General features: G+C 39.7%; 1 protein-coding gene across 2 annotated transcripts in view; it reads left to right on the forward strand.

The window, feature by feature from the left end:
• Nucleotides 1-27,245, forward strand: part of LOC132978896 (low-density lipoprotein receptor-related protein 8-like) — an 89,650-nt gene that overhangs the window by 16,874 nt on the left and 45,531 nt on the right. For both annotated transcript variants that reach the window (XM_061044245.1, XM_061044247.1), the window contains exon 3: nt 14,405-14,527. In XM_061044245.1, coding sequence (XP_060900228.1) covers nt 14,405-14,527 — 123 coding nt within the window. The remainder of the gene's footprint in view (nt 1-14,404; nt 14,528-27,245) is intronic.

Raw genomic sequence — 27,245 nt, forward strand, 5'->3', positions numbered from 1 at the left:
CCAGATTGCTTTAGTTTGCTGTACAAAAATCACATGAATCAATAGCAAACTAAAGTAAATTGCTTTGAATTTGTGTCCTTGTCCTGGATGTAAACTCCAGTCTCATGGACTTCATCACTCATCAACGCCCTTTGGTTAGATGTTACATGTGAAACATGTAACGTTAAGACCTTACTGCCTTCCCCACATAATGCAGAGTGAAGGACTTTTGGCCATTTCACAAATTTACAATATCACTCAATTGACTGAACATAATTCAGAGTATTGTTACGATGCATACAACAACATGTAAGCCTGTTTTCACTGAACATATAAGTACCCTGACTTTTGTATTTGGCACTTTTGTACAAGCACAACCTCAAACAACTGCTTCAATCTCTATCTAACGATCTGACCCTTAACTATTTGCTTTCCGTTTTAACCCTTAACATTCCTTCCTACTTGTTTTAACCCTAATCTGGCAACGTATCTAAGGGGAAACGTACATTTCCAAGGTTGATGAATAACATAAGCATAGTTAGAACATGTTTTCCTCTTGATAATAGTGAAACAAAAGCCCTAATTTGTTTCATGAGTTTATATTGTTGTTTTATTTTAAAACTAGTATGATTCAAATAGAATTACTTGCCCTCTGGGTAGCATATCCTGCACCATGACGGATTCTGATTAACCTGAACTTAATCACGTGACCTAGATGCTATGTCCAGAGAAAACCTTCATAATGCCCCCTACAGGATATGAAAGAGTTTGTCTTTCTTGGTTCACGACACGAAGTACTTCGGTTAAATTAGGTGCCGTTTTCCCATCACAAACTAATCTTTGAATGATAGGCCAACCAGCTCTTTCACTGCTGCAGTCTTAATTGATTGTGTCCGTCTGCTCTCAATGGTGAGTGATGGTGTTTGGTCCTGGAGTAATAATTACTTTTGACAGATGGATAATGATTAAGAAGAGTGTCTCCTGTGTGCAGCTACATTCAAACTGAGAGGAGATTGTCCACATGAAGGGAGACATCACTCTGGGATTCCGGACATTCATTTCATTTCAGTTGATCTAATCGCTCTCATAACTGAGTCGCGCTTGTTCTACGCCTGCTGTAAAAGAGGGTTAGAGGCTTTTTAAGAGAAGTTCTAGATGTTAGTTAGAGCTTTGCAAAAGTGCAGTTTAAGGTTATGCTGGATGTGATTTGTTGACCCAAAATTTTAGTCTATCTTGTTAAGCTGCATGCTTAATTCAGTACATTTGTGCACCTAATGAATCATGATGAGCCTGCACTGTTTCACTGTAAACTCAAAGTTCGTATTTTCGTCTTCTCTGCTTCTGCTCGGCAAGCTAGCATGACAGAATTTAGCTGTCGTATCTTTATGGTGTCAGCTTTTTTCTGCATTTGTTTTTAACAGTGACATTCATGCACAGCGATAGCCTTGAAGATGTGGTCTTCCGAGAATAACGATTTTAGAACTACTTCAGAAAAAGTTAAACACCCGTCCTCTCTTTTCCCAAACATCTTTGAATAACTGCCTTGAGCAAGCTGTAGAGCCTACATCTGCTGCATGAAGCTGATGTTGAAGAGAAACACAGAACTTTCTCAGAATAGCAGTACGTTTAAGGAAGCGTGAAGAGTTTAAATGTGAGGCAAAGCGTCGTGAAGCAGATTATGTTTGTGCATTGAAGCTTCCCTGAATCATTAAAGAGGCTGATCGATACGTCTCTGGGGAAAAGGTTTGAATGAACCGCTGTGGCTGTGATGAGAAATGCAACACATCAGGACTCAATAGAGAATATGTAAGTAACATTGACCAGGATTGTGGTTTAAACTGCAGACTGTGGAGTGTTTCAGACAGAGTAGGAGCATCTGGCTGCTGTGTTGATTTGGAGTCATTCTCACTGAAGCGTGGAGGAGACACTCTGAGGGGAAGAGCAGCAGTGGAGATGTCTACAGTTTGTCTCAGGGACCTTTACTCAAATTGTATCTCTCCTTTTTTTTCCAGGGAGACTTTATTATCAAAACGGGGGGCAGGTGACAGACTGCAGCAACAAGCTTGCTACAAAGGAGACCTTTATTATGTAAACGTTGTATTATTATCTTTACCATATTTGACAGTGGAGCTGAGTGTTATGGCAAAAAATATAATGAAGATTTTTGTGTAACATATAGCTATATATATATATTAACAACATATAGGTTATACATATTTAGTTATGTGGGGATTATTATTTCTGTGCCCAACCTGAAAAATGCTGAACCCCGGGCCTCAAGTCTCCATTACCCCCACTGATATACTTTATATATGGAGACATTGATATTGATATTTATAAAAAAAAAAACTTAAATATAATCTCTTTTAGTTTGGTAATAACTTTCCAGTGACATGACAGTTGATGTTAGTTGGCCTTTGCTGCTTTTATGATTAAATTGAATTTGGGGTTCATATTGCTAAGAGTGCTACTTAATGTGTGGGTCAACATTGGCTACATAACTGAGGCAGTCTCTCGTCTAGTCTAGCAGTTTCAAATCAATTCAGTGAATTCTGACGAGTTTGTGCTAGTAGGCTGATTGTGGACTATGTTAAATTGTTAAATCCAGATGTGTGGTGAAGACATCACCTGTGATGCCAAACATGGAGTATAATGATGGCTATGGGGAAAATGAAGATGAGGAGTTGCATTTTTACTGTAAGCTAATGTCGTGAGCTTTAAGAAAGTTACCTTTGGCCCAATGTCAGCTACAGCCGGCAGGCAGCTGCTAGCTCGCTAATCAGCATTCTAGCTGTTTCTACACTTTTGCTTTTTCTTATTATTACCCAGCCTCAGCCAATTCTTGTTTGTTTTCATTCAAGTATTTTGTAAATACAACAATGATTTTTGATGATGACTTTTATTTTAATTGTCACTGTTCATGGTTGTTGTTGCACACCTTCTGTAGACACTGTACTCTGGGTTTTCCTTATGTCTAAGCATGATTACAAAAAGTAATTAGCTCTTTTTATGAACAATCCACCATCCCAGTTCCCTAATTATTTTACTAACTTGACGATATAATACAGCTATATGCAATTTGGTTTCAACAGTGCTTTGCTCCTTGTGCTAAGGCTTGTATTTTACGAGTGAAATCAAAGAATCATGCTTTTATTAAAATAAATCTTTTAATATGTATCTTTTCAAGAGCTGCATCCATCCGTCTAGGATATGTATATTATATTATTAGTTTCTTTTCTGTTTTTTTGGTCTGTGCTAATTTTCAAATGTTGTAGGATTTTTGGGGGGCATGCAATAGCTCCAACTGTGGATGAGGTACATATTGTCTGACCCTTGGCTTGGATTTAGAAACAGCAGTCAGGGCTGGTACCTGAAAACGCCTGCTGTTAAATCCTTTCCTGTTTCTGTCTCTGCCCGGTGTAATTAGATCCAAAATGCTTTTTCTGCACAATGCAAAAGCTGTTTTATGATGGAATCACAGAATCATTGCCCTTCTTCGGGCAGAACATCTAAGTCATTGCTGCATCTTTTTAAGCTCAAAACAAGTTGATATGAGTTGTGTCCCTGCGGTTCGTACGTGCTGCAGACTGGTAACCGTGTCTTCTCCCTCCATCATCACTCCTTCCTCCTCTGTGTGTTTCCTGTCATGTGTTTCTTCAGGCCTTTCTCTTCTAGCGATGTCTTCCACGTCTCAGTGATATGTGCCTGCTCGGCTGTGTTCTCACACCCCTGGGGTTTGATTGTGCTCCCCGCTGAATCATTAGCAGGCTGCTGAAATTCATACAGGGATCTCCCCAGAGAGCAGAACCTGCACCACCAAATACAATGCTGTAACCGCTCTTACAACAATAGTTCTGACTCAATAATGAGCCCTAATATTCCTGGCTGAATCTAGGTTACTCCCTACAGTAGTAGGATTAAATGACATTACAGCTGGGTTACATCACTGCATTACCATAAGGAGGTGAAGGAGGTACAGTTCACCCTATAATACACTTTATGTTTTAAAGATAAGCATCCTCCTTCCTTCATATTCTTACCAGTAGATCTTGGTTTTTCATTGATATGGTTTCATTGATATGATTGATAGTTCTTTGTTTATATCCTGGTTCTTTGATGAGGAAGCTGACGCCATCTTGATATGGGTACCACTTTACACCATGCATACAATGCAGAGATTAAAATAAGTGACTTCAGTTTAATGCATGTCACATTTCTATTTGCTAACTGTACTATAAGAAATGCATTCAACAAAAGGCTATGTCTGCTCTATTTGATTTATTTACATGATTTATCATTTTCCAGGCAGTTGAAATGTTATAATATTTTAGAATTCAGTCAGATTTACAAACACATAAAGTTGTTAGCTGGCTGAGGCGTTGGAAATGTGCAGGTAGTCTCCGGCAGCTTCATCTGTAAGTCCATGGTGGTTTTTCTTTCTCATATCATTACTTAAAATGATTTACAGTCAATACATGCAGTACTGCTGCAATGACGGATTGGTTTTGCATGCTTCAAAAATAAGATATTCCATGTTTATCCAGTTGAGTTTTGTAATGAGAACATATTTGTTGGGTGAGTGAACAGTAAACATTGAACCTAATATTTGTGAGATGTATAAGAACCATAACTATAATTGATTCTAAAAAAGAAACTCATAGTCTTTCAGTTAATACCTGCTGCATATGAAGGCAGTTTCACTCAACAGGGTGGATGGCTGCTAACAGTGTAAGCTATTTAATAGAGCCGTAAACGCCGTAAGCGCTGCTTAGCAAATCATCTTCCACAAAATGAAATGAAATTGTAAGACACATGTGAGACTGTCACTATAAACTTCCTGAATCTACCGTGTTCAACCCCAATTCCAAAAAAGCTGGGACTTTGTAAATAACACTGGCAGCAACACGTTTCGAAAAGCTGAGGCAGGATCATGTTTACTGCTCTCTTGCATCACTTTTTCTTTAAACCACAACCTCATGGTTAAGGGAACTAATGACACAAATTTCTATATTTTTGGAGGTGGAATGTTTTACCACTCTTGCTAAACATAGGATTTCAGCTGTTCAACAGTTCAGGGTCTCCTTTGTCTTCTTCTACGCTTGATGATGATCCATACATTTTCAGTGGGTGTCAAGTCGGGACTGCAGGCAGACAATTTAATCACCCAGACTCTTTTTCTATGCTGTTGGAATAGGAACTGCCTTGATGAAATAAGCAAGGCCTCCCCTGAAAAACACATAGTTTTTTCTGGCAGCACATGTTGCTCCAAAACTCATATGTATGGTTCTGCATTAATGGTAACCTTCACTACCCATGCTATGTTCACTTCAGTGTGACACTTCAAGTGTGCACTGACAACAAGCCAAAAGGCCCCTCTCCAAAAATCACATTTCCTGTCCTTAGTTGCAATAGTCCCAACCTTTTAAAAACATGTTGTCGTCATTACATTTGAAAGAGGCAAATTAAATATATCAGTTTCAACCTTTGACCCATTGGGTTGTATTTTGATGGCGTGAAGCGGGTTGTCTAAAGCACGTGGTACTAAATGATTTATTCTGATTCTGATGTGGAGCAACAGCTGACCACACCTCATTTTCAAACGAACACACTCTTGGGCGCTAACTGGAATGCAAGTTAATTCGCTATTTAAACAACGTGAGCGCTTTGAGTAAAAATTAAATCATGGTCAGGAGAAAAATAGGAAAGACACTTGTGCTGCCGAGACGCTTTGCGCCAGACGTACGATAGGGCCCGGAGTCTTTGTGCTATTTTCAGTGTTCTGTAAATCATCACGTTCAACTTTTATTTATTTTTTTACAGGATCTCAACATTAGTCATTTGAGGTGTAAAAGTTTTTTATCTGAAACACAGCTGTGTAAGCTATAGAGCAGTTTATGGAAAAACTTTTTGTCCAGAATCCTGAAATCATCCTGCAGGTCAGGTTTTCTTGTCGCCCTTTATCCAGCTAAATTAAAACAGAACAGTTGGCCTGTTTGACTATATGTACAGTCCCCTGTAGCTTTGACCTGCTGTGTAGCTTGTATAAGATAACATTGTGTTGCAGAAAAGATGCCAACCTGTAGGAGGACAATGTAGACATATGGCTGTATATAAACTGTATTTTGATATTTTTTTTATTAGTAATCGCAGGGGAAAGAGGAGAGTAGCAGAAGGTCAGACACATGGAGCGGGGATCATGCAGTGAAGGGCGGTGATATGTGTATGTGTTCAGATCTGAGGTCAGTGGCTCGCTATTTCTGTAAACACTGATTTGTGCGTTATCTCAGCAATATTTATAGGTATGATTTCACTATGTGGGGCTATGTCACAGATAGAGGAAGTTGACCGTCACAGCATAAATCTAAAAAAAAAAAAATGCTACAAATATTTGAGAACTGTTTGATGAAACAAGGATTCTTTCTGTCTGTATATTGCTCCGCTTCACCCTGTTGCTTCTGCAAGAGAACAGCCACCTGCATGGCTGTCTGATGTTGTTCTTTCACACCTGGGCAGATCTCCTGAGATATATACAAGCTGAACTTATGCATCTTCACTATAAATCACTCTCAGGCCGCCTCAAAGAAACTCAGGAGCTCTGCTGGCTGACTCTGCCCCGGCTCCTCCCTGGTCAGGAGGTGTTTGTGCCAATGTGACCTGACAGGGAGGTAGGGGGGGTTGAGGGGGGTGCACAACATATCTTACAGCATTCATAGGGCTTTAATTAGCCCAGTATGTGTCTTTATAATCAGTATACAAGGTCAAAAGAAATGCTGGCTAGCAACACTAAGCTGCCTCCCTTTCCTCTGGCATCCGCAGACTTTAGCTAAAGGGAAATTGTATTGTATGTAAACAATTTAGGAGTATATGTACAATTCTTTCAGCTGTTCTTGGTTTAGAATGATTTGCAGCTCGTTGCAGCAGTACTTCTGGCATGAGTCCATTTGATGATGTTGGTACTAAAGAGGGTAGAGACTTTTTCAGCTTGTCTGGTCTCTGACTTCCCTTGTATGCAGAACTGGACGAATGGATGGATTAATGGATAAAAAGATGGATGGTTGGATGAACAGATGGATGTTGGATAGAGATGGATAGATAGATGTACATCCAGGGGTCACTCCCCCTCATAGTGAGATCTGCACAGCTGAAGTACCTACACATGCTCAGTCTTCTTGTTCCTCTTCTTTTGGGAATGTTTGCAGTCTTTATGATGTCTCTTTAAAAATCTATCAGTATGACTTTGGAGCAATGCGTGTACAATAATCATTTATGTCCTGCTTGTAACCCATAAATGAACAGGTTATAATTGTGTTACATTGTTCACCATAATTGAGTTTTGTGACACGTTGATGTCTTAATTGTATTTTAGTCGGTTGAAAAATAGTTGAGAAGACGTCTTCGTCCAATCCAATCCAACTTTATTTGTTATGCACTTTAAAACAACCACAGTTAACCAAAGTGCTGTACAGAAGAATAAATAAAATACGTAACAGCTCGCATGGGTGGACCGACTTTAATTAACACCCATTACGCTCGCTTTCAACATTGTAATTGCAGTTATTGCTCACTTGGAAAACAAAAGAAACAAATACACATACTCTTCAAATGGAGTAAAAATCTGCCATACTTGTAACTTTGTATTAACATGGATTTGCTCAATTTCTCCCAAAGAGCAAACGAGTGCAGTCACAGAGAGGGATGTGTAATCTGTAGATGCCACTACTCTGTGGCTGCTAAATCAATACTCCATCAAGCGGTGCTGAGTTAGAGGAGCTGCTACATTTAGCCTGGTGTTTTCCTGCAGGTTCCTGTGGTGCTCTGCTCTCCACACAGACCTGACTGAAATGTACAGACCTTCCTTCATCAAACTTGTTGATGCTGCGCTATGCTACAATGATGTCCCATTAATTTGGGAAGGTTTCTGTGATTTACATTTTGGTTGAAGCCAACAGGATACATTATGTTTCCTGCTTCAACAACACTCCCTGACTTCTCTCTGAGCTAATGAGGCCATTTGTCTTGTGAAGCCCGGGAGAATGTGCTTATCACTGCATTACATATTAAGCCTCTCATGGCCTCTAAAGGAAGGAGGTGCTGTCATTAATATCCCTCATGACAAAGAAAAAAAAAAAGGAGTTTCTTCACAGGGTTATGTTGTGTGTGTGTTTGAATGTCAGATGACTGAAGGCTATCTGCTGCTCTGTTCTTGAACATCACTGAATGATTGAATGAGCTTGGTTTTAGGGTGCATTAAGTCCAGAGGCCTTTTTATCACTCCTATACAAACTAATATTTCACGAGTAGTAGTTTCTTGAGCTTAATAGTTTATGTTTGGTACTTGTGAAATATCACCTGAAAGTGAGTGCTGTTGTTCTGAATATCTGCACGGCTGTGATTTGATCACACAAGGCCATAGAATTGAATCAAATGTGTCTATTTACCAACACACTTGTGACTTTGTATTTTAACAAGAGTCAGACAGTTTCTTTGGTGGCCTGTGTAATTCTGAGGATCTTGACACAGTCCACTGTAAAGTTTGTTATTCAGGAGAACACGTAGCAGAATGATACACAAAAGCTGTTTTTTTTTCTAGATGATTTCAAGAAGACTGCCTCTAAGATTGACGGGGGGGGGGGGGGGGTCTCTCCTGAGGTGATATGTGACTGATCGACAAACAAAACCTGTGCACAAACATCTCCACAGAACTGATAGCATTATTTAAAACATTAAAAGCATGTTATTATAGCATCTCCTGAAGACACACGGCCTATAGCAGTTTTCACACTTTAACACCTACAGCTGCTGAGGAAAATCACAAGTCTGTCACTTCGTTGGTGAGCAGAGCTGACATCCTCATATCTGGTAATCATGTAAACATCAACCCAGATTATCTGCAAACCCACACTGTATATACCACACACACACGTCCACACTGGCTGTGTTTAAGACAGATGAAAAAAGGATTATGAATGTCGGCAACATCGGCCCCACAGGAGACGGCTCCAGGTGGGGTTGTCGGAGCGTGGAGCATCTTCTCACTGTACCTCCTCCAGGAGAAATAAACATGGCTGGATGAGCTCCCCGTTGCATGGCCCTTATTCTGTCTGTGTCACATCCCATTTGTAATGCTGCATGATAGATCAGTGACTCGCACAACACTGGAATGCTTTTGTCTGTGTTTTTTCTTTAGTTTTTCTTCCCCCAGATGTTGTTCCTGAAGGTGTTTCTCTTTGTGAAAATCTCCTATTCACAGTGTTTGTGAGAAGAGAGAGAGAGTGGGTTTATACTCATACAGTGCTTGTCAGAGGGATTAACGTTCAGTAAGTGCTATCCCTGCCATCTACAGTAATATTGCCTGTTTTTATCCACTATCACACTTTCCATTAGGCTTCCATAAAGCAATATTACTGTGCATGTCACTCCCCATCGCTGCTGCTATTACTCATGTCTGTAATTCCACCTCTTTCTCTCCAAAGCCTTCTTCTCATTCTCATGTCACTTTCCCCTTCACCCCCCACCATCTCAACGTTTTCAAACCTCTCCTAATTAAAAACACACAGTCACTCCTAGCAGATGGCACGAGCTGGCTTAGGTAATTATTGCCAAGTGAACCATGGCCCCCGTAGACCTTTACTGAAAGGAGAGGTGAGCTCAGTTTGGGGTAAGAAGCTCTGACTTTGTGGAGATGAACGGCACTATGTGTGTACGTGTGACATGCAGAGGCCATGACACAGATCTACGGGAGATTTTTCACATCTTGGTCGTGCGATCAAACGAAGTCTTGAAGACAGTCATACTGCTAAGCCTCAGGGTCTTAGCTCTCTCTCTCTTTCTTCATCCCATGGGAGTCAAATTAATTTATTAATTGAATAAGAATTTTAATGCGTCCTATCTTCCAGGATTTGGAGGGTGTTATGAATCTAATTAATCTATCGCCTTTAAAGCTGCTATTCTACCTTCACCGCCACACCTACCTAAACAAGTGATAAAAAGATTTGAAAATGTGCATGTTTGCCTAATGCTGTTGTCATCTTTATGATAAGCCTTTATTTTGAAATCCCCCTCCTGGGCCTGTTTGACAGTTTCCTCCTCTCTAAAGAAAGAACAGCTGTGTGTTGAGTACAGTATCTGCCGTTGTTGTGCTTCCTCCTTCAGTCAGCTTGCTTCCCAACTGGCCATCGTTCCGTTCGCACGAGTCCTCCGGTTCCCTCCACACAGCGGGGGATCGGATCATAAACGTTGTATACTGTATTTATGATTTGAAATCAGTATGGCCAGGATGTTCTTCCGAGCAGATTGGATCACTCTTACCATACCTCACACAACAGAGAAATCTGGTGAGATAATAAATAACCATCAAATACTCGGGTCTTTGCTTACTTTCATTGTAAGGGAAGAATTGAGCTAATGCAGAAATATTATACTTAAACTTAATCAAAACTTAAAAATACAAAAGGAGGTTATAAAGTAACACCATCTATAGTTCACATATGAAATGAAATATATAGAAACCTTGAGCCTATCAGCCAGCATCTTCACCAACAAAAACTGCAATATTATTTAGACTTTTGGAAGAATCGTAGATTTACCGTGTCTGCCTTTAAATGACTGACATTACCCCCTCCAAAAATGTGACTAAAGAAAGGAAATTGTTAGGTGGGGGTGTTCTTCTGTAATTGTTCAACAATTAAATCGTGAGACAGACTGAAGATTATCTTATTTATTTGGCTGTGGTCAGACAAATCATAGCATAACATGAATGACTGACAAAGTTTTCATGTTAACAGTCTTTCTTATGTCGTGTAAGCAGGTACAGCCTACAAGTTCCTTTCCATTTGAGTACATTTCTATAGGCTAAGAAGACATTACCTTTAACTGTCAGACATGTACATTTCTTCAGCCTGAGCAAATCATGTTTCCTTTTCTGCTCACAACATGCAGTTGGCTCTGATCCATATATCCAATATGTATTAAAGCTACACAAACCTAAAAGAAGAATTATCTTAGTATTATGATGGTAGACCGATTTTAAATCCTACATTCACAAAAGTTACCAAGATGAATAAATTCATGAAAAAAACATACTAACAGAAATGATAACACAGCCTTAAGAGAATAAAAGAGAAACATAAACAGCACATTATCCAGGTCATATGTGTTCTGCAGGAGACACCATAGTTTTTTTTCCCAAGACGTGAGCCACCACTAATGAGTTCTTACACTTGAGGGAGGTGTTGGTTAAAAGCATGTCACAGTCCCCGTTTGCTCCATAATCATCCGTCTTCACCTTTAAACAAAGGCCCACGTTCTTGCTCTCTAATGAGGACACAAGTGGCACTTAAGCTGCACTAAGGAACACCCAAAAACAATCCAAAATGTGTTTATTTTTGTGGTGAAAAACTAAAAGGCTTGGGGGGAGACATAAAGGAACAAAGAGAGTGGAGGGAGTGTTTTACTCCGTCGTCTAACGGGATCAGCTCATTACTGTGTGCAGAAAAGGCGAGTGTTAATAAAAGTACTTGAAGTGAAATGAGACTGGCCGCTGATTGTGGTGACAGCTTGAAAACACATTCATGTCCAATCACAGCGACACTGCTACACATTTCATAATTCTCTTATGATAGCATCAGCAGGCCAGTATGAGCCGTTATCGCTTTGACTTTGGCTCTTTGACACAGGAGATAATTGAGAATGAGGCAATTAAACAAGATTTAGAATAAGAGACAGGCACTCTCTAATCATAGTGCTTCGCTGTGGCAGTCCGACCTGAACTGTTGCTGCTGGACAGTGAGAGGAGGTAAAATCACATGATAGATAATGCTTAAGTGACCCAAACTGTAGATGTGATGATTAGATATCACAGGGATTTTATGTATGTTGAAGGAAAGCCAAGGAAGATTGGATTAAAGAGTGAGACACAAATACAGTTTGATCTGCTGACTGTCTTTACTGTACAGCTCACAAGGTAAGGAAAAATGTGCCCTACTAACCGATCTTGGAACCCATTGGCTATTTTCAGACAATAACATGTAGCCTTTTAAAGCTATAACTGACTTTTTAGGGCTTCAGGGGCATGATGAGAGACAAAAATGGAGTTTGAATGAGAGAAGACGGCATCGAGCAGATCGTTAGCTGCACTTTCATGACAAGTCAAAGCCACTTAGAAATGAAAAGATTTAGATTGTTCTAAGGAGAAAGAAATGTATGCTTAATGTGAGAACCAGATATTACGATTTGATAAAACGTGTGTTTGGTGTCAATAATTCATCAATCATTCTTTGATCGCTCCTGATGTATAATTTTGCTTAGGTAAGGAGAGCTGATTCACACAGAAGTGGTCATAAGTAATAGCTGCGTCATCAAAATCCTGTGAACACCCCATCCTGCTAAAAACACAGAGCTGGATGTTAACATTTAGGGGCAACAAGTTTGGACTTGTAGAAATTGACATTGTAAGTGAATGCTGTGCTATAGTTCACTCTTCTTGCTCAGCCCTGGTTTATATAATGTGTTGCCCAACCACATTGAGTGTAATGTGTTTAACACAGTTTTATGACCAAACCTTAAGAGGTAGGGTGAAAATCAGACTGACTGAGAGAAAAGCAAAACATGATAAATATACAGTAATATTGGTACACATTTTCTGGAAGTCTCTTCTAGTTGCAAATTAGAAATTCTAAATGCATTTGCGATTTACAGGGGACTAAAAAATGTGTGAAAAGAAAGTTCAAACCCTGCGTCCTCTTCCCCTTCGAGCAGCACATCAATCACTACATGAAGAGGAAGTGAATTGTGCCGTTTTAGATTTTCTTGTGTCAGAGAAATTGTCCGACATGAGTCTCTGTCAGTTCTGGCATTAAATGATATAGTGGAAGAAGGTTTACTAAAGCTTTTTATTTATTTTTATTTTTTTACCAATAACAGACATTTCTGATGAATTGTACTTGCAGTTTAAAAATAACGTCATGCTCATAAAACGTAAGCTCCTTTCACACATTGTCCAGGCAGTCTGTACGTGTGAAGGTAAACGTCTGAATTCGTCACCCAAACTTTATGCGGACTATTTCTGGCTTGTCTCTTAGGAAGTGAGCTGATGTGTGAACACAGCAGGTCGTAGTCTGGAACATTTATTTAGAGTGGGTCTTACTGCTTGTATCAGCCTTGATGATAATGTTTTCCCCCCGTTGAGTTTTGCCTGTCCCTATATGTGTTGTAGTGATTTCTACTTGGAAACATTCACTGTTTATGGAAGACTCCTCTTATTGGTCCTGCTCGCTCTTCCCATTCCCCCCTCCCTCACCTATTTTTATTTAAGTTTTGAGAGTGTCTCTGGCACAGCCAATTTAAAGTTTCTTTCTCTAAGTAAAATAGATGTAATAATCTAACTCCCCTGCTGTGTTCAAACTTGCTGAGTTTGAACCTACACTTTCACTCTTTTGCCCTTTGATGTAAAGGTCAGGAGCGATCAGGAGTTGTAGAGAGTGGGTGCAGTTAGATTAGTGTGAACAACTGTGGAATAATCACTGCCTGCTCTCTTTCCTCACAGCCCCTCAGCTAAGCTTAAGCTCCCCGCACATCTCTAAACGCTCGATCTAAATTGAAGCATCAGAGCCAAGATGGAGTCGGCTTAGGAACAGTTGTGGCAGGGTAACAACAGGAGCTGAGGGGCCTTTTAGACGCTGATTTATTAGACTGGACTGCAGAACTGGAGTAACAGGAGGAGGAAATTGAATGGCTCTGAACTCTGTGTGCTCCTGGCTCTCAGGTCCAGCTTACAGAGAGTGTGCGTTTTGTGTGTCTGAAGTGTATGTACACACAGCACGATGTGTGTAGAAACCATGATAAGCTGTCGGCTGTTTTGGGAAAGTTTTGATCGCTAAGTTTGTCTTCTTTCTGCTTAAACAGGCATTTTTCCTGACATGTTTGTGATTTCCGATTCCCGGCACGTTTGACATGTTTATCAGCCCGTGGCCCCCCCGGCTCGTAGCTCTCTGTGGTAAACAGGTTTGAGAGGTAACAGGTTTAACCTCCCCGAACCGGCAGTGTTCTGCAATCAGCATCCTTTTCTCTGCTCTGTGATGGAAAACCTGGAGGAGAGATTAGACTTTCAGAGAACAGCAGAAGGAGGAGAGGCAGAGGAGTCAGGCGAAGGGGGGAGGGGAGGGAAACACAATGAAAAGGAGTCATGAAACTAACAGTGGAGATATTAAAGCTGCAAAGCCGAGAGCTGATGAGCTTGATCTCTGCTGATGACTAGTTGATCATTGGGATTCAAATAATGTGAGCAGTTTCACCATAGGAATTAAATCCTGCTGCGTACATACTGTGCTTTTTTACTCGGTCATATTGGCCTCACACTTTCCTTTCTTAATCAAATTCTCTCTGTGCCTTTTTTCTCTCTCTCTCTCCCTCTCCCTTCTCCGAGCAGCCAGGAAGACCTGCGCCCCTGCAGAGTTTGCCTGTTTGAACGGCCAATGTGTGCCGGGACGTTGGCGATGCGATGGGGAACCAGAATGTCCTGATGGCTCTGATGAGGCCGAAGAGACCTGCAGTAAGTAGGATCCCTGTGTGTTTTTTTTTTTAAAGTATGACCATAGCTTGAGTGGAATTTTATACTGCTTGAATATTTTTTGTCAAAGCAAGATAAAGAACATTCTTTTTAGTTACGTGTGGTCTTCTCATGTGATCTTTGTGGCCTGAGTTTGCAGCAGGTCTTTTAATGTTGTAATTTAAGCTGTGATGTTTGGAGTTTTCATATCCACAGTGAGTGATGGGACATAAGCCCAATGAAGCAATCTTTTGTCTGATTTTTTTCTTAATGACATTTTATTTCTGTGTCAAGACTCCAATAGCATATGTAACCAATGAATGAAACTTAAATAAATTGCCACAGAATGCTCATTTTGCACTGCCAGCGCCCATCATCCATCGTCAAGAAGAATCTACTCACTATTGATCACATAACACTGTTGTAATTATTTAATTAAGGTGTTGTGCAAACATCAAACTATTAATTAGAGACAGGGCGATTACTTACAGCCCTTTTTGAGCAAAGCTTTCACCCATGTTTGTTACAGAGACTCTGGTTTGAGTGAAGTTAGGAACACAGCCTCATTATTGGTCAATAGACCCGAGATAAGGGATCAGGAAGTGACATAGTGGACAGCTTATAGTTTCAACAGGGACATTTTGAGCAATTATCAAAGTAGACATAACATTTAGTAATGGTGATTATGGCTTGACTTTATGGAGTCAAAGTAAAGACACTTTAACTCGGATCTGGATTTTGAAGCTTCTAAAAGAGAGATGATTGTACTGAAGCGCACGTAAGGAAACAGCGGTCTGCTTCAAAGTCTGTGGGCGCAATGTTCTTAAGATATTAAAGACAATGTCAACCATACCTTCTAATGTTTTAACAACATTGAAAATGTAAGGGGATTACTATTTTGCATATCAAAGACATGATTGTAATGGTCTTAATGATGGGAATGGGGTAATAAAGTTATAGTTAAAACTGGGCCATTTAAAATGTGCAGGGATTGGCTGGATTTCTGTGAATTCACCTGATTCAGACATTACATCCTTCTGACGGGCCTGAAAAAAAGTTATCCAAGGTATTAAAGGGCCCATATTCTTCTTTGCCCTTTAGTGTGTTTTCCATGTATCCTGTGCATGTTTAGGCACATCTATTTGCAAAAATTCAAAGTCCGCAGAAAGGTGGCTTCTCCTACGTCCTCCTGTCAGCTGCAGCATTAGCTGCATGTAACGCTCGGTTCTAGCCCCCCTCGAAAAAAAATTGTCAGTGTGACGTCTTGTCAGTGTGATATCACTGATCTAAGCCCATTGGCTCGTTGTGGCGAGCCCTGCAGCTCATGTGGCACGCCCGTTAACTAACAGAGCCGACAGGCCGACCAATCAGATCAGACTTGGCACACGTGGGGACTCTGAACGTGGGCACTTCAGAGCCTTAGAGAGAGTCAGAAGCGAGACGGTGCATGGAGCGGCAGTACATGAAAACAGACACTTTTTTTCGAACTTTAACTATTGCGAACATACTTTAAGTACATAGATTATACGAACCCCAAAAAGGGCATAATATGGGCTCTTTAACAAAGTAACGATATAGACATCTAAACCTGTGGCTATTTGATGATCCAAGAGGATGTGAGATGATTAGCTGGATACTGAACTTTGGCAAATATCCGTTTCAGCTGTATTAAGTTTTGCCTTTTAAAAACAACTTCAATTCTACAAATAGTTTTATGTCTTCAGGTCCTTTAAAAATTGTGTCAAATGAATCTGAAACATGCAGCCTGAGGGGAGGTGATGCAAATATGCCAGTTCAAACCTTTGAAACATTTTGCAACTATGTTAACAAGGATTTGTGTTGGTGTTTGAAAAGACTAGTTATGTTGGATTGCATTTACTGCTACATTGGCTTTAACATGCACGAATCACAGACTGCTTGAGCTTCTCGTTTATTATACATGTCCTGTCTCTGCAAAACCAGATCTCAGCAATTCATTCAATCTTTCTGATATCAGGGACGTAACTATAAAAAAAAGAGCCGCACTTTTTTGTGTCTATTATAAAGATTCAATTTGAACAAACATAGCTGTACTCCGGTTTGCTGATTACCCTTGTTATCCCGGCTCCGGCAGCCGTTCAGCCAACTCGCCAGCCTCCGCCCACCCACGCACTTCAGTCCTCTATGCTGTCTGATGGCGAGTGCACAGAAAGGCCTCCATTACCTCCTTGCCGAGCTTTTAAAGCCGAGAATCTCTGGCTGGATCACTCTTGGCCTGTGTCAGTCTAGCTCGCCCACACACAGCTCCTGATGGGGGTTAGGTGGGTTTACGTCGTCACTGCCAAGCAGCAGCTCCAGAGTGGGCGGCTTGAACCAGATATTAATTGTTTTCTTACTTTCTCAAATGCTAATTTCTTTCGCTACCGTGGCTGCCTGCTCCTCTCTCGGAGTCACAGACATCAGATAGAGATGATTGCTGTGCACTGAAAAATAAACATTTCAGTGGTTTAAAGCAGCACCAAAATATTCTCTACTGACTCTATCTATTAAAAAATGTGTTATATACAGAGTAAAATGTGAACAAACCATCGATTGGATCTGTAAATTAAGGGAAGGCTGGTTAAGTAAGACATGAATGCCACCTCAGGTCATCAATTCACCTGTTGGTGATCTTCTGTTCATGGGTCCTTACATATCTTCCATACAAAATCCTTAGGTAGGTTGTTTTGGAAACATACTTACGAGACATCAAAAGCATCATGACAGAGGAAAGAAAAGAAACATTGAAATAGAAAATTTAAAAAACACTGAAATTATTAAATCTGAAAATATGTTCAAACAAAAATCATTAAAATGAAATTAATTTAAATAAATAGTTGTTAAAATTATAGTAGTTAAAAGTTACAGTGCAGAGTTCAAGTTTAAAAGCTGTAAACAGGTGAGTCTTCAACCTGGATTTAAAAGAGCTAAGAGTTTCAGCAGACCTTCAGTTTTCTGGGAGTTTGTTCCAGATATAAGGAGCATAGAAACTGAACGCTGCTTCTCTGTGTTTGGTTCTGACTCTGGGGACAGAGAGTAGACCTGTTCCAGACGACCTGAGCGGTCTGGATGGTTCAGTCACTCATGTATTACAATTACAATTCACTTAGCAGACTTTTCCAAGGCGACGTACATCAGAGAGTGAGTACAACACTGCCACCAAAGCAGCAGGAGCAATGCGGCGTTAAGTGTCTTGCCCAAGGACACATCGGACGTGTTGCTAAGCTGGGGATCGAACCCCCGATTTTCCAGTTGAGAGGCGTTGACTCTACCAACTAAGCCACAGCCGCCATTTTGACCCTAAACCATTCAGCGCTTTATAAACCAGCAGCAGTATTTTAAAATCTATTCTCTGACAGACTGGGAGCCAGTGTAAAGACCTCAGAACTGGACTGATGTGATCCATTTTCTTGGTTCTGGTGAGGACTCTAGCAGCGGCGTTCTGGATCAGCTGTACTTATCTTCAACATAACTCAGTCGTACTTGTAGAACAACATTTTTTATTTCCCTGAAAACTGGCATCTTGCTGTGATTGGTTGCTTGATCTTTTTCTAGTTCAGGAGGAGAGGAAGAGAAAAGGATGTGACTCACTCTCATACACGATGTACCAAACAACATGTGAAAAGAATCTGATGACAGATGGTGGTTTGTTATCCCTGTATCATCAGAACAAACCCGAGACTCTTGATGAAGCAGTTTCATTGATACCTCAGTGGTAAACTTTTTTTTTACTTTGTTTCTTCTGAATTTTTTCTAGATTTATTGTTACGGAAAAGTTACTAAAGATTTCAAGGCAAATTTTAAAGACTGTTGTATGTTAGTCATAGTGCCCTCAGCCGCACACACACAGGCACACACATACACACACATAGACACACACACAGGCAAACACACACACACACATAAATGTCCCTTGTTTGCCCGCTAGTCCCCTTGGTGAGTGTGTAACGACAAAATCCCCTGTTAGATAGGTATGAAAGTGTGCGCACAAACACACATACCGATTACACAAATTAATACATTTTATTTACCCTTTCTGTGTCCACTTATCATATCTAAACTCGTCAAAAAAAGTTTTGAAAAGTTATTTGCGGTCACTTATTTCGCCCCTTTAACAATACTAATTGGTGTTGTATTATATATCGTTGGAAAGCCTGATTAGTTACCTTTACAGCGAGATATAACTTCAAAGGATTGTCCATTTGTGGAATGAGCAACACCATTAAATGTGTGGGTAGCACTCAAAATAAATGTGCCAAAATCCTATGCAATATTCTTCTGTTGGTAGTCTTTCAAATGGGGCAGTGGGGTGGTGTGGGGCAATATCTCTCTCACAGGCAAAACAGAATTTGTCATCATTGAAGGCCATCTCAATGCAGTGAGATGTCGGAATGAGATTCTGGAGCCAGTGGCAGTCCCATATCACCACAGTCTAGGACCTAACTCCATCCTCCAGAATGACACTGTCTCTCCCACAGAGCCAGGATCATCACAGAGTTGCTCCAGAATTTGGGAGTGAAGAGGATGGAATGGCTTGCCGTGAGTTCATTTATTAAATGGGCAAAATAATTGGCCGGAATAACGTTTCCAAACTTTTTTTGAGGAGTTTACATTAATTACTAACATTACCTTTTTAACTTTCATAAGTAACACAACAGTGTGCATTAAGGATAGTTGTATATGTCAAGAATCCTAATTTACAGTACTAACAAAAGGAAACGCCCAGCCCTAAATAGTAGAGTTTACTGTTATATAAATCCTGCTCTGACAAAGAAAATAGCCAATCATATTTGAGGACTTTGGGTGGCCTTTCAGATTTGACCCTGTGATGCCGTTTTAGTCCAGAAGAGCACAGACAATCTCCCCCAAATGTAAGAAATGTTCCTGTAAGCATCAATTCATATTAACTGGAGGACCAGCTGTATCTTATAAAATTCAAAAGCAACTACTTTTTCTGACTTTATACTGTAAGACTCAAAAGCAAAACTTTCAATACTGACTGAATAATGACATCTTGTCGGTGTATTTCATTCGGACAGCAGAAGCTGGTGAGTGATGAACATGTTCCATGACCTGTTTGAAACTGATACTCTGGCTCTTATCACTCTTGGATCTTTAAAACTCATTTTATAAGTTATTGTGGGAGGGAATTAAAATGCATCAAGCAGAGCGGGGAAATGAATCAAGGAAATCCAATCTTTCAGAGGATATTCATTCTAGTTTAGTCACCTTTCTTTTTTTCAGCTGTTGATGTGGGGCTCGCTTCCATGAATAATGGAGCAGCTGAGAAAAACTTCCAATGTCGACCCACCCCAAAGAAAGTTGAGTGCAATAAGGGAGACATAAAGAGACCTCTGAAGGATAACACATTTTTTATTGCAAATCCAATTAAAGATAAATGAAGGGAGGATTCATCTCTTGGCTGCAGAAGAAAGAGATAGAGATCTGTTCTGAGAAGAAAGCCATCTATATGGAAATCCCTTCTGTATTCATATTATGTTGTTGTGAAAAAAATGACTCCAACACAAACAGAGAACATCATATGGTGAGGTTTTTTATTTCTCACTGCAATCAGTACACAGATGTATCTTTCTTTAAGTTCTCCTTGTTATACAGTGCTGTAGACAAAACTGAAACCTTTATGCTCTCCTTCATTCAACATAAAAATCAAGTCTTAATCCAGGTTATAGTCCACACCACCTGATGAAGAAGATGAAGAATGTCAGTAAGAGGTTGCTGTACGAAGTGATTTCTAATGAGATCCACTTCATCACCATTGTCTTTGTGTTTGAGTGGATTCAACTGTTCTGTAATTACATCACCTTGTCAGAAAAGACGAGGAGAGGACTTGAAAATACTGCCAGCATCTCAGGCAACAGCAACCAACCTCAATGAAGAGCTCTTCTATCATCTATCTCAATAACCTCAATTCACTAGTAACTTACTTGTCACAAAGTTATTTTTAGATCTGTGCATCTGTCAGGGAAAACCTCTTCATGTTTTCTTATGATTAAAGCAAGAAAGCCACCTTTGAAATTCATGTTTTGCAAAATCCAGTTTAAAAATGTCACCGTTATCACCCATAACCCATGAAACCCTTCACTCTAAAGCTTTTGAAATCTTGGCTCTAAATAGTAAAAATGGATATAAGATATTACAGATGAGTTTCATTAAGCATCCACAAAAAGTTAAAAAATAATTAGTTATAACCATTATTCTCCAAGAGAGCAACGTTTCTCACAGATGTACATTTTAGTTTGTTAGCTTGATGGTAACACATAATGGAAATTGCTATTAACTGGTAACAGAACTTTCATCATTCAGTCGTGCTTATTTAGCCTTGCTAGCCCATTTATCTACCCGTCCCTGCTTATAACTGTAAGAAAAGTATTTATGAAAAAAAAACTTTCAGATAGAAGAAGCTGTCTAAAAATGTGTATTTTATACAAATTTTAGTTTTGGTCACTGAAATGTGAGTTAAAAAAATGTTGCTATTCTTTTTGTTAGTAGTGAGAATACACAGGCAATATAAGCCGAGAGGTTCCCTGTTTGATGTCATGGCTATAAATGCAATGCTAAAGGATAGCTCTGCCGTGTTAGCTAGTAGTTTATTATAAGTACCTCTCCAATGTTTAAAACCTAGCTGCATTAATATATCACTAACAGCCCGCACAAAAAAAGGACAATCACAGTCTACACTCCTATGGTCTGGGTCCATGGACAAACCTTTTGCTGGACGTAAACAGCCAAACTGCTGATACATGACTATCCTTTTATTAGTTTGTGGAATTACTTGTATAATTTTCACAATAAATACCTGAGCTTAACCACGCCTGATTCAAGCTGGATATCAATAAAGTTTAAACCTTAATTACATATTTTGAATTTCAATTGAAACTAAATTTAAGATTCTTATGTTTCTCTACATTCTCCTTAAATATCGTATTTATAAGGTTATTGTGGATTTGGGTTTCACCCCACACTAAATCTTAAAGCCTGAAGCAACCAAGCTTCATATTTATCAACTAAAATGTGCTCAAGTGACTGTGAGGCCTTTCCCCTTACAAACATGTTCAGGGAACAACGGATAGAAAAATTGCATGTTTTATATGATAGCGATATGAAACATGCGGTTATGTAAATAGCAGGGTGCAGTGGCTGCATGATAGTTTAACACGTGCTAATTACATATAGAACAGCAGCATACACCTTAATGCATCACGCTCCAGTTATGATAAGCCCGGCTACACTCTCACATGCTGCAAACCCTTGTCTTGTTCTTCATTAAGTTTGCCCCCCAACTCTCCTGTACTTTGTGTCTATTTCAGTTACACACATGCACGAACATACAGTAAGTACACACACACACACACACACACACACTCAGTGCTGCAGACATCTGTGCCACAATCATTCTGGCTCACTGAGTGGCCTCCCAATTACACGCTGGAGTAGCGTTACACTGCTGTATTAAGAATTCAAATTTCGGGCCACACTGAGTTACTCGTGAGCTCTTAAAAATAAATGACTCTGAGGAGCACGTGAGATGCCACAGCTCAGAGTTTTTGTATCAGATTAAATCATAATCAAGGAGGAAGTGGGCCACAGCAGCCAGCTGTGTTGTAGCCTCTCAGCCCCCTGGACAAATATAACTTTTTTATGCTCTGGTTCAAGTTAACCCAGTAACTTTTTTAAGGATTTAACAATGGAGGGCGAAGGATGGCAAGTTGATGCTTCATGAAAAATAATGCTGAGTTCAGCTTATTTCTTTGTGTCAGTTCATCCGCTATGCTTTGAAATTGATTTGAAAGAGTTGACAGGTGTGAGGGAACTTCACACTGTTTCATCTTTCTTTAGGTGTCTCTTTCTTTATGAGATGACATAACACTGAAATGGTGCATATTTTAATGGAGCCTTTACTCTGAAAACCTTCCTACTGTGTTTTCAATTTGCTCTTTTAAGTGTTATGTAATCTTTAAAGGATTTGAGATATTTCTTTGGAAAGGGTTTTTGATGGAAACATCCCTCTATAAGCCTTTTTGAAGATACTCAGCTTCAAACCCCCGATGAGCCTACTATGGCAGAGTCGATGATAAAGCCTCACTTTTTTTATTGACTTTACAACGAGAAGATATCTCTGGAAAGATGTTTGCATTGCTCCAGTTTTCTGTGTGTTTTGTCCTTTGGACTGTTAGCAGATACAGTTATAATATCTGTCGATGTCAACACAGCTAATAAGTGAATAGAAACACAGCACACTGAAGCATCATGCACTCTGCCTCGAAAACAGAAGAAAATGTGTTTTCTTACAAGTCAAGTAATTTGATATCTTTTTAAAATCAAATCCAATGGCTTCCTGTGACCAGATATTTCAGTCCATGGTGCAAAATAAAAAACAGTAAGATGATAATGAAATAAACATTTTAATATATGTTTTTAGTTAAATTTGTAAGTTTAATTAACTTTTTCCCTTTTTGTTTTGTGGAAAACAAACATGAGGTTATATTTTCAGCAATAATGGCACATATTTCTTTGGATCTGTAGAGATAACAATTAAAGTAGGATTTTTTACAAAGGAGTTACATGACTATAAGAGTAATTATTAAGTAACCGCCAGGTTGCAACTGATTACTTTCTTAATCCATCAGTTATTTTTCTTATAAACCATTTAGTCTTGAAAAATATCTTGTTGAATAATGTATATCACAATTTCCTAAAGCCCACAGCGACATCTTTAAATTTTCTGTCAATAACCCAGATTATGATTGCGTAAAACAAGAACACTTCTAAAGAGGCTAAAACTAAAGTTTTTTTCACTTTATTGCTCGAGAAATTACCCAAAAGTCTCCTTTTCAATGTAGTTGCCAAATTATTTTATATCCGACTCTTTTTTCTTTGCTCTACTTATGAGAATCTTCACTCCAGATGACGGTTAAGTAGGACCAGTAGAAATCACAAGTTAAAGCTATAAATTAGAAAGGAGGCATGGTGACAGTGCATAATGCTGTCCCCTAAGAGGAAGAAAGTCCTGGTTCAAACCCGCTAACCTTGCTCTTCTGCCTCTGGGCTCTCAGTGTGTGGTTGCCGGTTTGTGCCAGCTCTGTCATTGACTGGCAAAACTTCCACAGTGCACCCATCTCCCCTTGTCTGCTGTGATACAAAATGATTGAAAACGATTTAAATGTCTGGATATTAGTCTGTTTATTTAGCTGGTGAAGTCACATTCACACCGGGCAAAATACAGCATGATATCAAGCAGAGACGCATGTCATGTACATTACTTGCTTATGCACTTTACTGAAAATAACAATTTTCCGTCTCCTATTTTGCAAGCAGCAAGTGTTCTCCGCTGTACCAAATCTATAATTCAGAGAGGAGGACATGGCCGCACTAACCTGTTTAATGAAGCAGTGAATCTGAATTTGACTCATGTTATCAGAGCAGTTTGTGTCTTTTTTTAGCAGAGACGCTTATTTAACTCCTTCCCCATCAGACCGTGGACACTTACATACACAGATGGACCGGCTGGGGAACACGCTAAGCCTACAGAATACAGACCTAAATAGATGCACACACACAGTCGCAGACCTCACAACCTTCAGCTGTGACTGTTGGTTTGGAGGTTACACAATGTGGATTTAAAGGGTTTAACTTCTCGGGTACTAACCAAAGCTGGCTAAATAGTAAGCCTGTCACCACAAACAAATTCACATCTCTATTAAGCATAGTCTTGAACTGTCTGCAGGATGAATCAACACTGTATTAGATGTATTGGCAATTAAAGACAGCGAAACAGACATTTAAGTGGCTGCAAATTATAACTGAACTCCACGTTGATCCTCATTGTTGTGTTCTTTTTTTTTTTTACATCAGATCAGTTATATACTTGATGCTGTATCACAGCATTTTTTTTATATGCTGGTTGCAACACTTCACTGTCTATAACCCTCTCAGTGACCTGTAAGAATGTGTTAAATTTCAATATATATGTCAGTTTGTAAGAGCTAGCAACAGGTGAATCAAACAAACATGCAACATATTGGTTAATGTGCTGCTCCTTACATAGACTTTCAGGATCTTAATACGTCAACTGTACCTGCCGTCGTAATAACGAGCTGTCAACAAAGATCTTCGGTCTGGTGACAACTAACAAGTTTCTATACTTTTTCATAATAGTCACAATATAAGGCTGTCAGCAATTACATGGTCAGTCATCAGAATCAGAATCAGCTTTATTGGCCAGGTAGTTTATACACACACACACACACACACACACACACACACACACACACACACACACACACACACACAAGGTGACCCCAGTTAACTTTGCTCTCTATGTATAAGCCTTAAAAATTACATTTTATACTAATAGGTACAAGCATACATTGATTAGACGAAAGTGCAGCTGTGAGGAGTGTAAAGGATAAGGTCAGTCAGACGATAGAAATAAATTCTTATTTTGTACTCCAGCATTCACAAAAGCCACCTTTACTGTGAGTAATTTTGTTGTATGATGTCTCCTCCTTCTCGACCAAAAACCCTTCATCTATGTCTTTATAAAATCTAAGGTTTGCCTGATCAGTATCTGTCTGGAGAAGTCAGAACTGGAACTTCCCTGTGTAATTGCGGTGAAGGTTGGTTCTATTGTTTGTCTGTGGGAGGTTCAGCCCTCATGCTTCATTAAAGAGTCATCATTTAAACAGACAAGACAGCTCGCCCTCCGCCTGGTGGATTCAGATTCAGCTCTAGCCTTTGCTTTGCGCTTCATCCACCATCTCTTTCTACTTGGTATGGACAGCTTTGATTTCGCTTTAGGATAAGAAAGTAAAAGGTCATGCAGCGGGTCGTCTCTTCATCTCCTTCCCCTTCATACTGTATCATGCTCCTGGTGGCTCGTGCTTCTTATAGATCCTATTTTCTCCAAAGTGGTCCTCTTCATTTCTCATTTCTGTGCTTTGCTCTCCTTTCTTTCATGCTCTCTGTCTTTTCTTGTTTTATGTCAGGTCCTCACTGGACCTTCATAAGTTAGAATTCATTCATTTCACACATCATTTTCTCTCTCTTCACGATTCCACCTCCACGTCTTTTTCATCTCAGACTTTTCTAAGAAATGTTTCCTCCAGCCAGTCCGTCATTTGTTCTTCAGACAGTTACAATCGCTCATTTTAGCTTCTTATTGCTCTCTGTTTTCAGTTTTATTCTTCATTAAGCTTGTTTGCTTTCTTAATGCTCACATGTCTGGAAAGATGTGAAAAAATGTATCACAGGCAGTAATAGTCTCTGTTGCATGCATTAAATATTGAACACTGACGCAGGCAACATTAAAGACTGCCACACATCAAAACATTTTCACGCCTTGATAATACACCTTCCAAACCTCCTTGCATACTAAACAGAAACAGATTAAATGAAATATATTTTTGTATTACCTTGTTTAAGGATTTAAGGAAAGGGGGAAATTGCAGCCTTGACAGATCGTGGTGTAAGCAATTAGCTGCGATATTCCCTCTCCTTTTCTGCTGTTTTACTCTCTGCACCACTTTCACAGCAGGACATTGTTCAACACAATATGTGAATTGGCTGTGGAGTGACAAATTGTAAATAACAGTAATTTGCTTGTCGATAACCCTACATAGCAATTATTCAGAAGAACTAATAATATTTGTGGACTAAACTGTGATTGTAGGTAGAAGTCATTCCTGCAAGAGTTATACAATGGTCTCAGAGCCTAAAGTGTTCCCTGCAGTAGAAACAACCCTCTGCAAACACTGCAGTGCCCAGGACGTAGGTGTGTGTGTGTGTGTGTGTGTGTGTGTGTGTGTGTGTGTGTGTGTGTGTGTGTGTGTGTGTGTGTGTGTGTGTGTGTGTGTGTGTGTGTGTGTGTGTGTGGGGTCAGGGCCTGGCTGCATCAGCCTTTCCCACTGCTTGGTGTCCCCAGGCACCAGCTGCCTCTCCAGCCTCCTCTCTGCTGTCACCCTCTGTCACACCCACAAAGTGAAAGGGCTGAAGAAAAAAAAAAAAACCTTGAAACTTGCACGACATCCAAAAGAAGCTTACCCTGTGTGGTATTCATATTCATAACGGGCATAGCAACCTTGTCGTCACCCACTGGTCTTTTGACTGCTTATATGACGCCTTGAGTTTGGCAGATTGATGCTACAATGTTGATTTTCTGGAGCCACAAGTGACCATATTTGGAGGAGATTTGCTGAATTGACAAGGGTCCCCACAATCCAAATCCAGTATAAAATATAATCCTAACATATTACATCCATATTCACTGTTCCTAGGCAACTATAGCCTGAGTAGAAACATGACTTTCTTTCTCTCCCCTGCATTGCTGGCTTGAAACATGTTGCAGACCTGTCAGTTAAAGAATCAGATAACAACGAGTTTCATTTTTGATGTCAGACTTGGAAACAAAAGTTCTTTACCATATAAGTGCAAAAAAGACTGCATTGCACTGTATTCATAGGTATAAGTGATCTTATCACTGGTACCACATCATTGCAGTAAATTAAATCAAGCATGCAAATGAACGTTAAAAAGCATTTAGACCCAGGAACATCATAAATGAAATCAGCTATCCATTTAAAATTAACTGTAGCTTAATTGTCGTAACTCATTAAATAATTAAAACGTACTGCATATTGTATTTACATTGGATGTAAGTGCATACTTTGTAGCACGCATTTCCATA

Source organism: Labrus mixtus, chromosome 8 (genome assembly GCF_963584025.1).
Source record: "Labrus mixtus chromosome 8, fLabMix1.1, whole genome shotgun sequence".
Classification (NCBI taxonomy): Eukaryota; Metazoa; Chordata; class Actinopteri; order Labriformes; family Labridae; genus Labrus; species Labrus mixtus.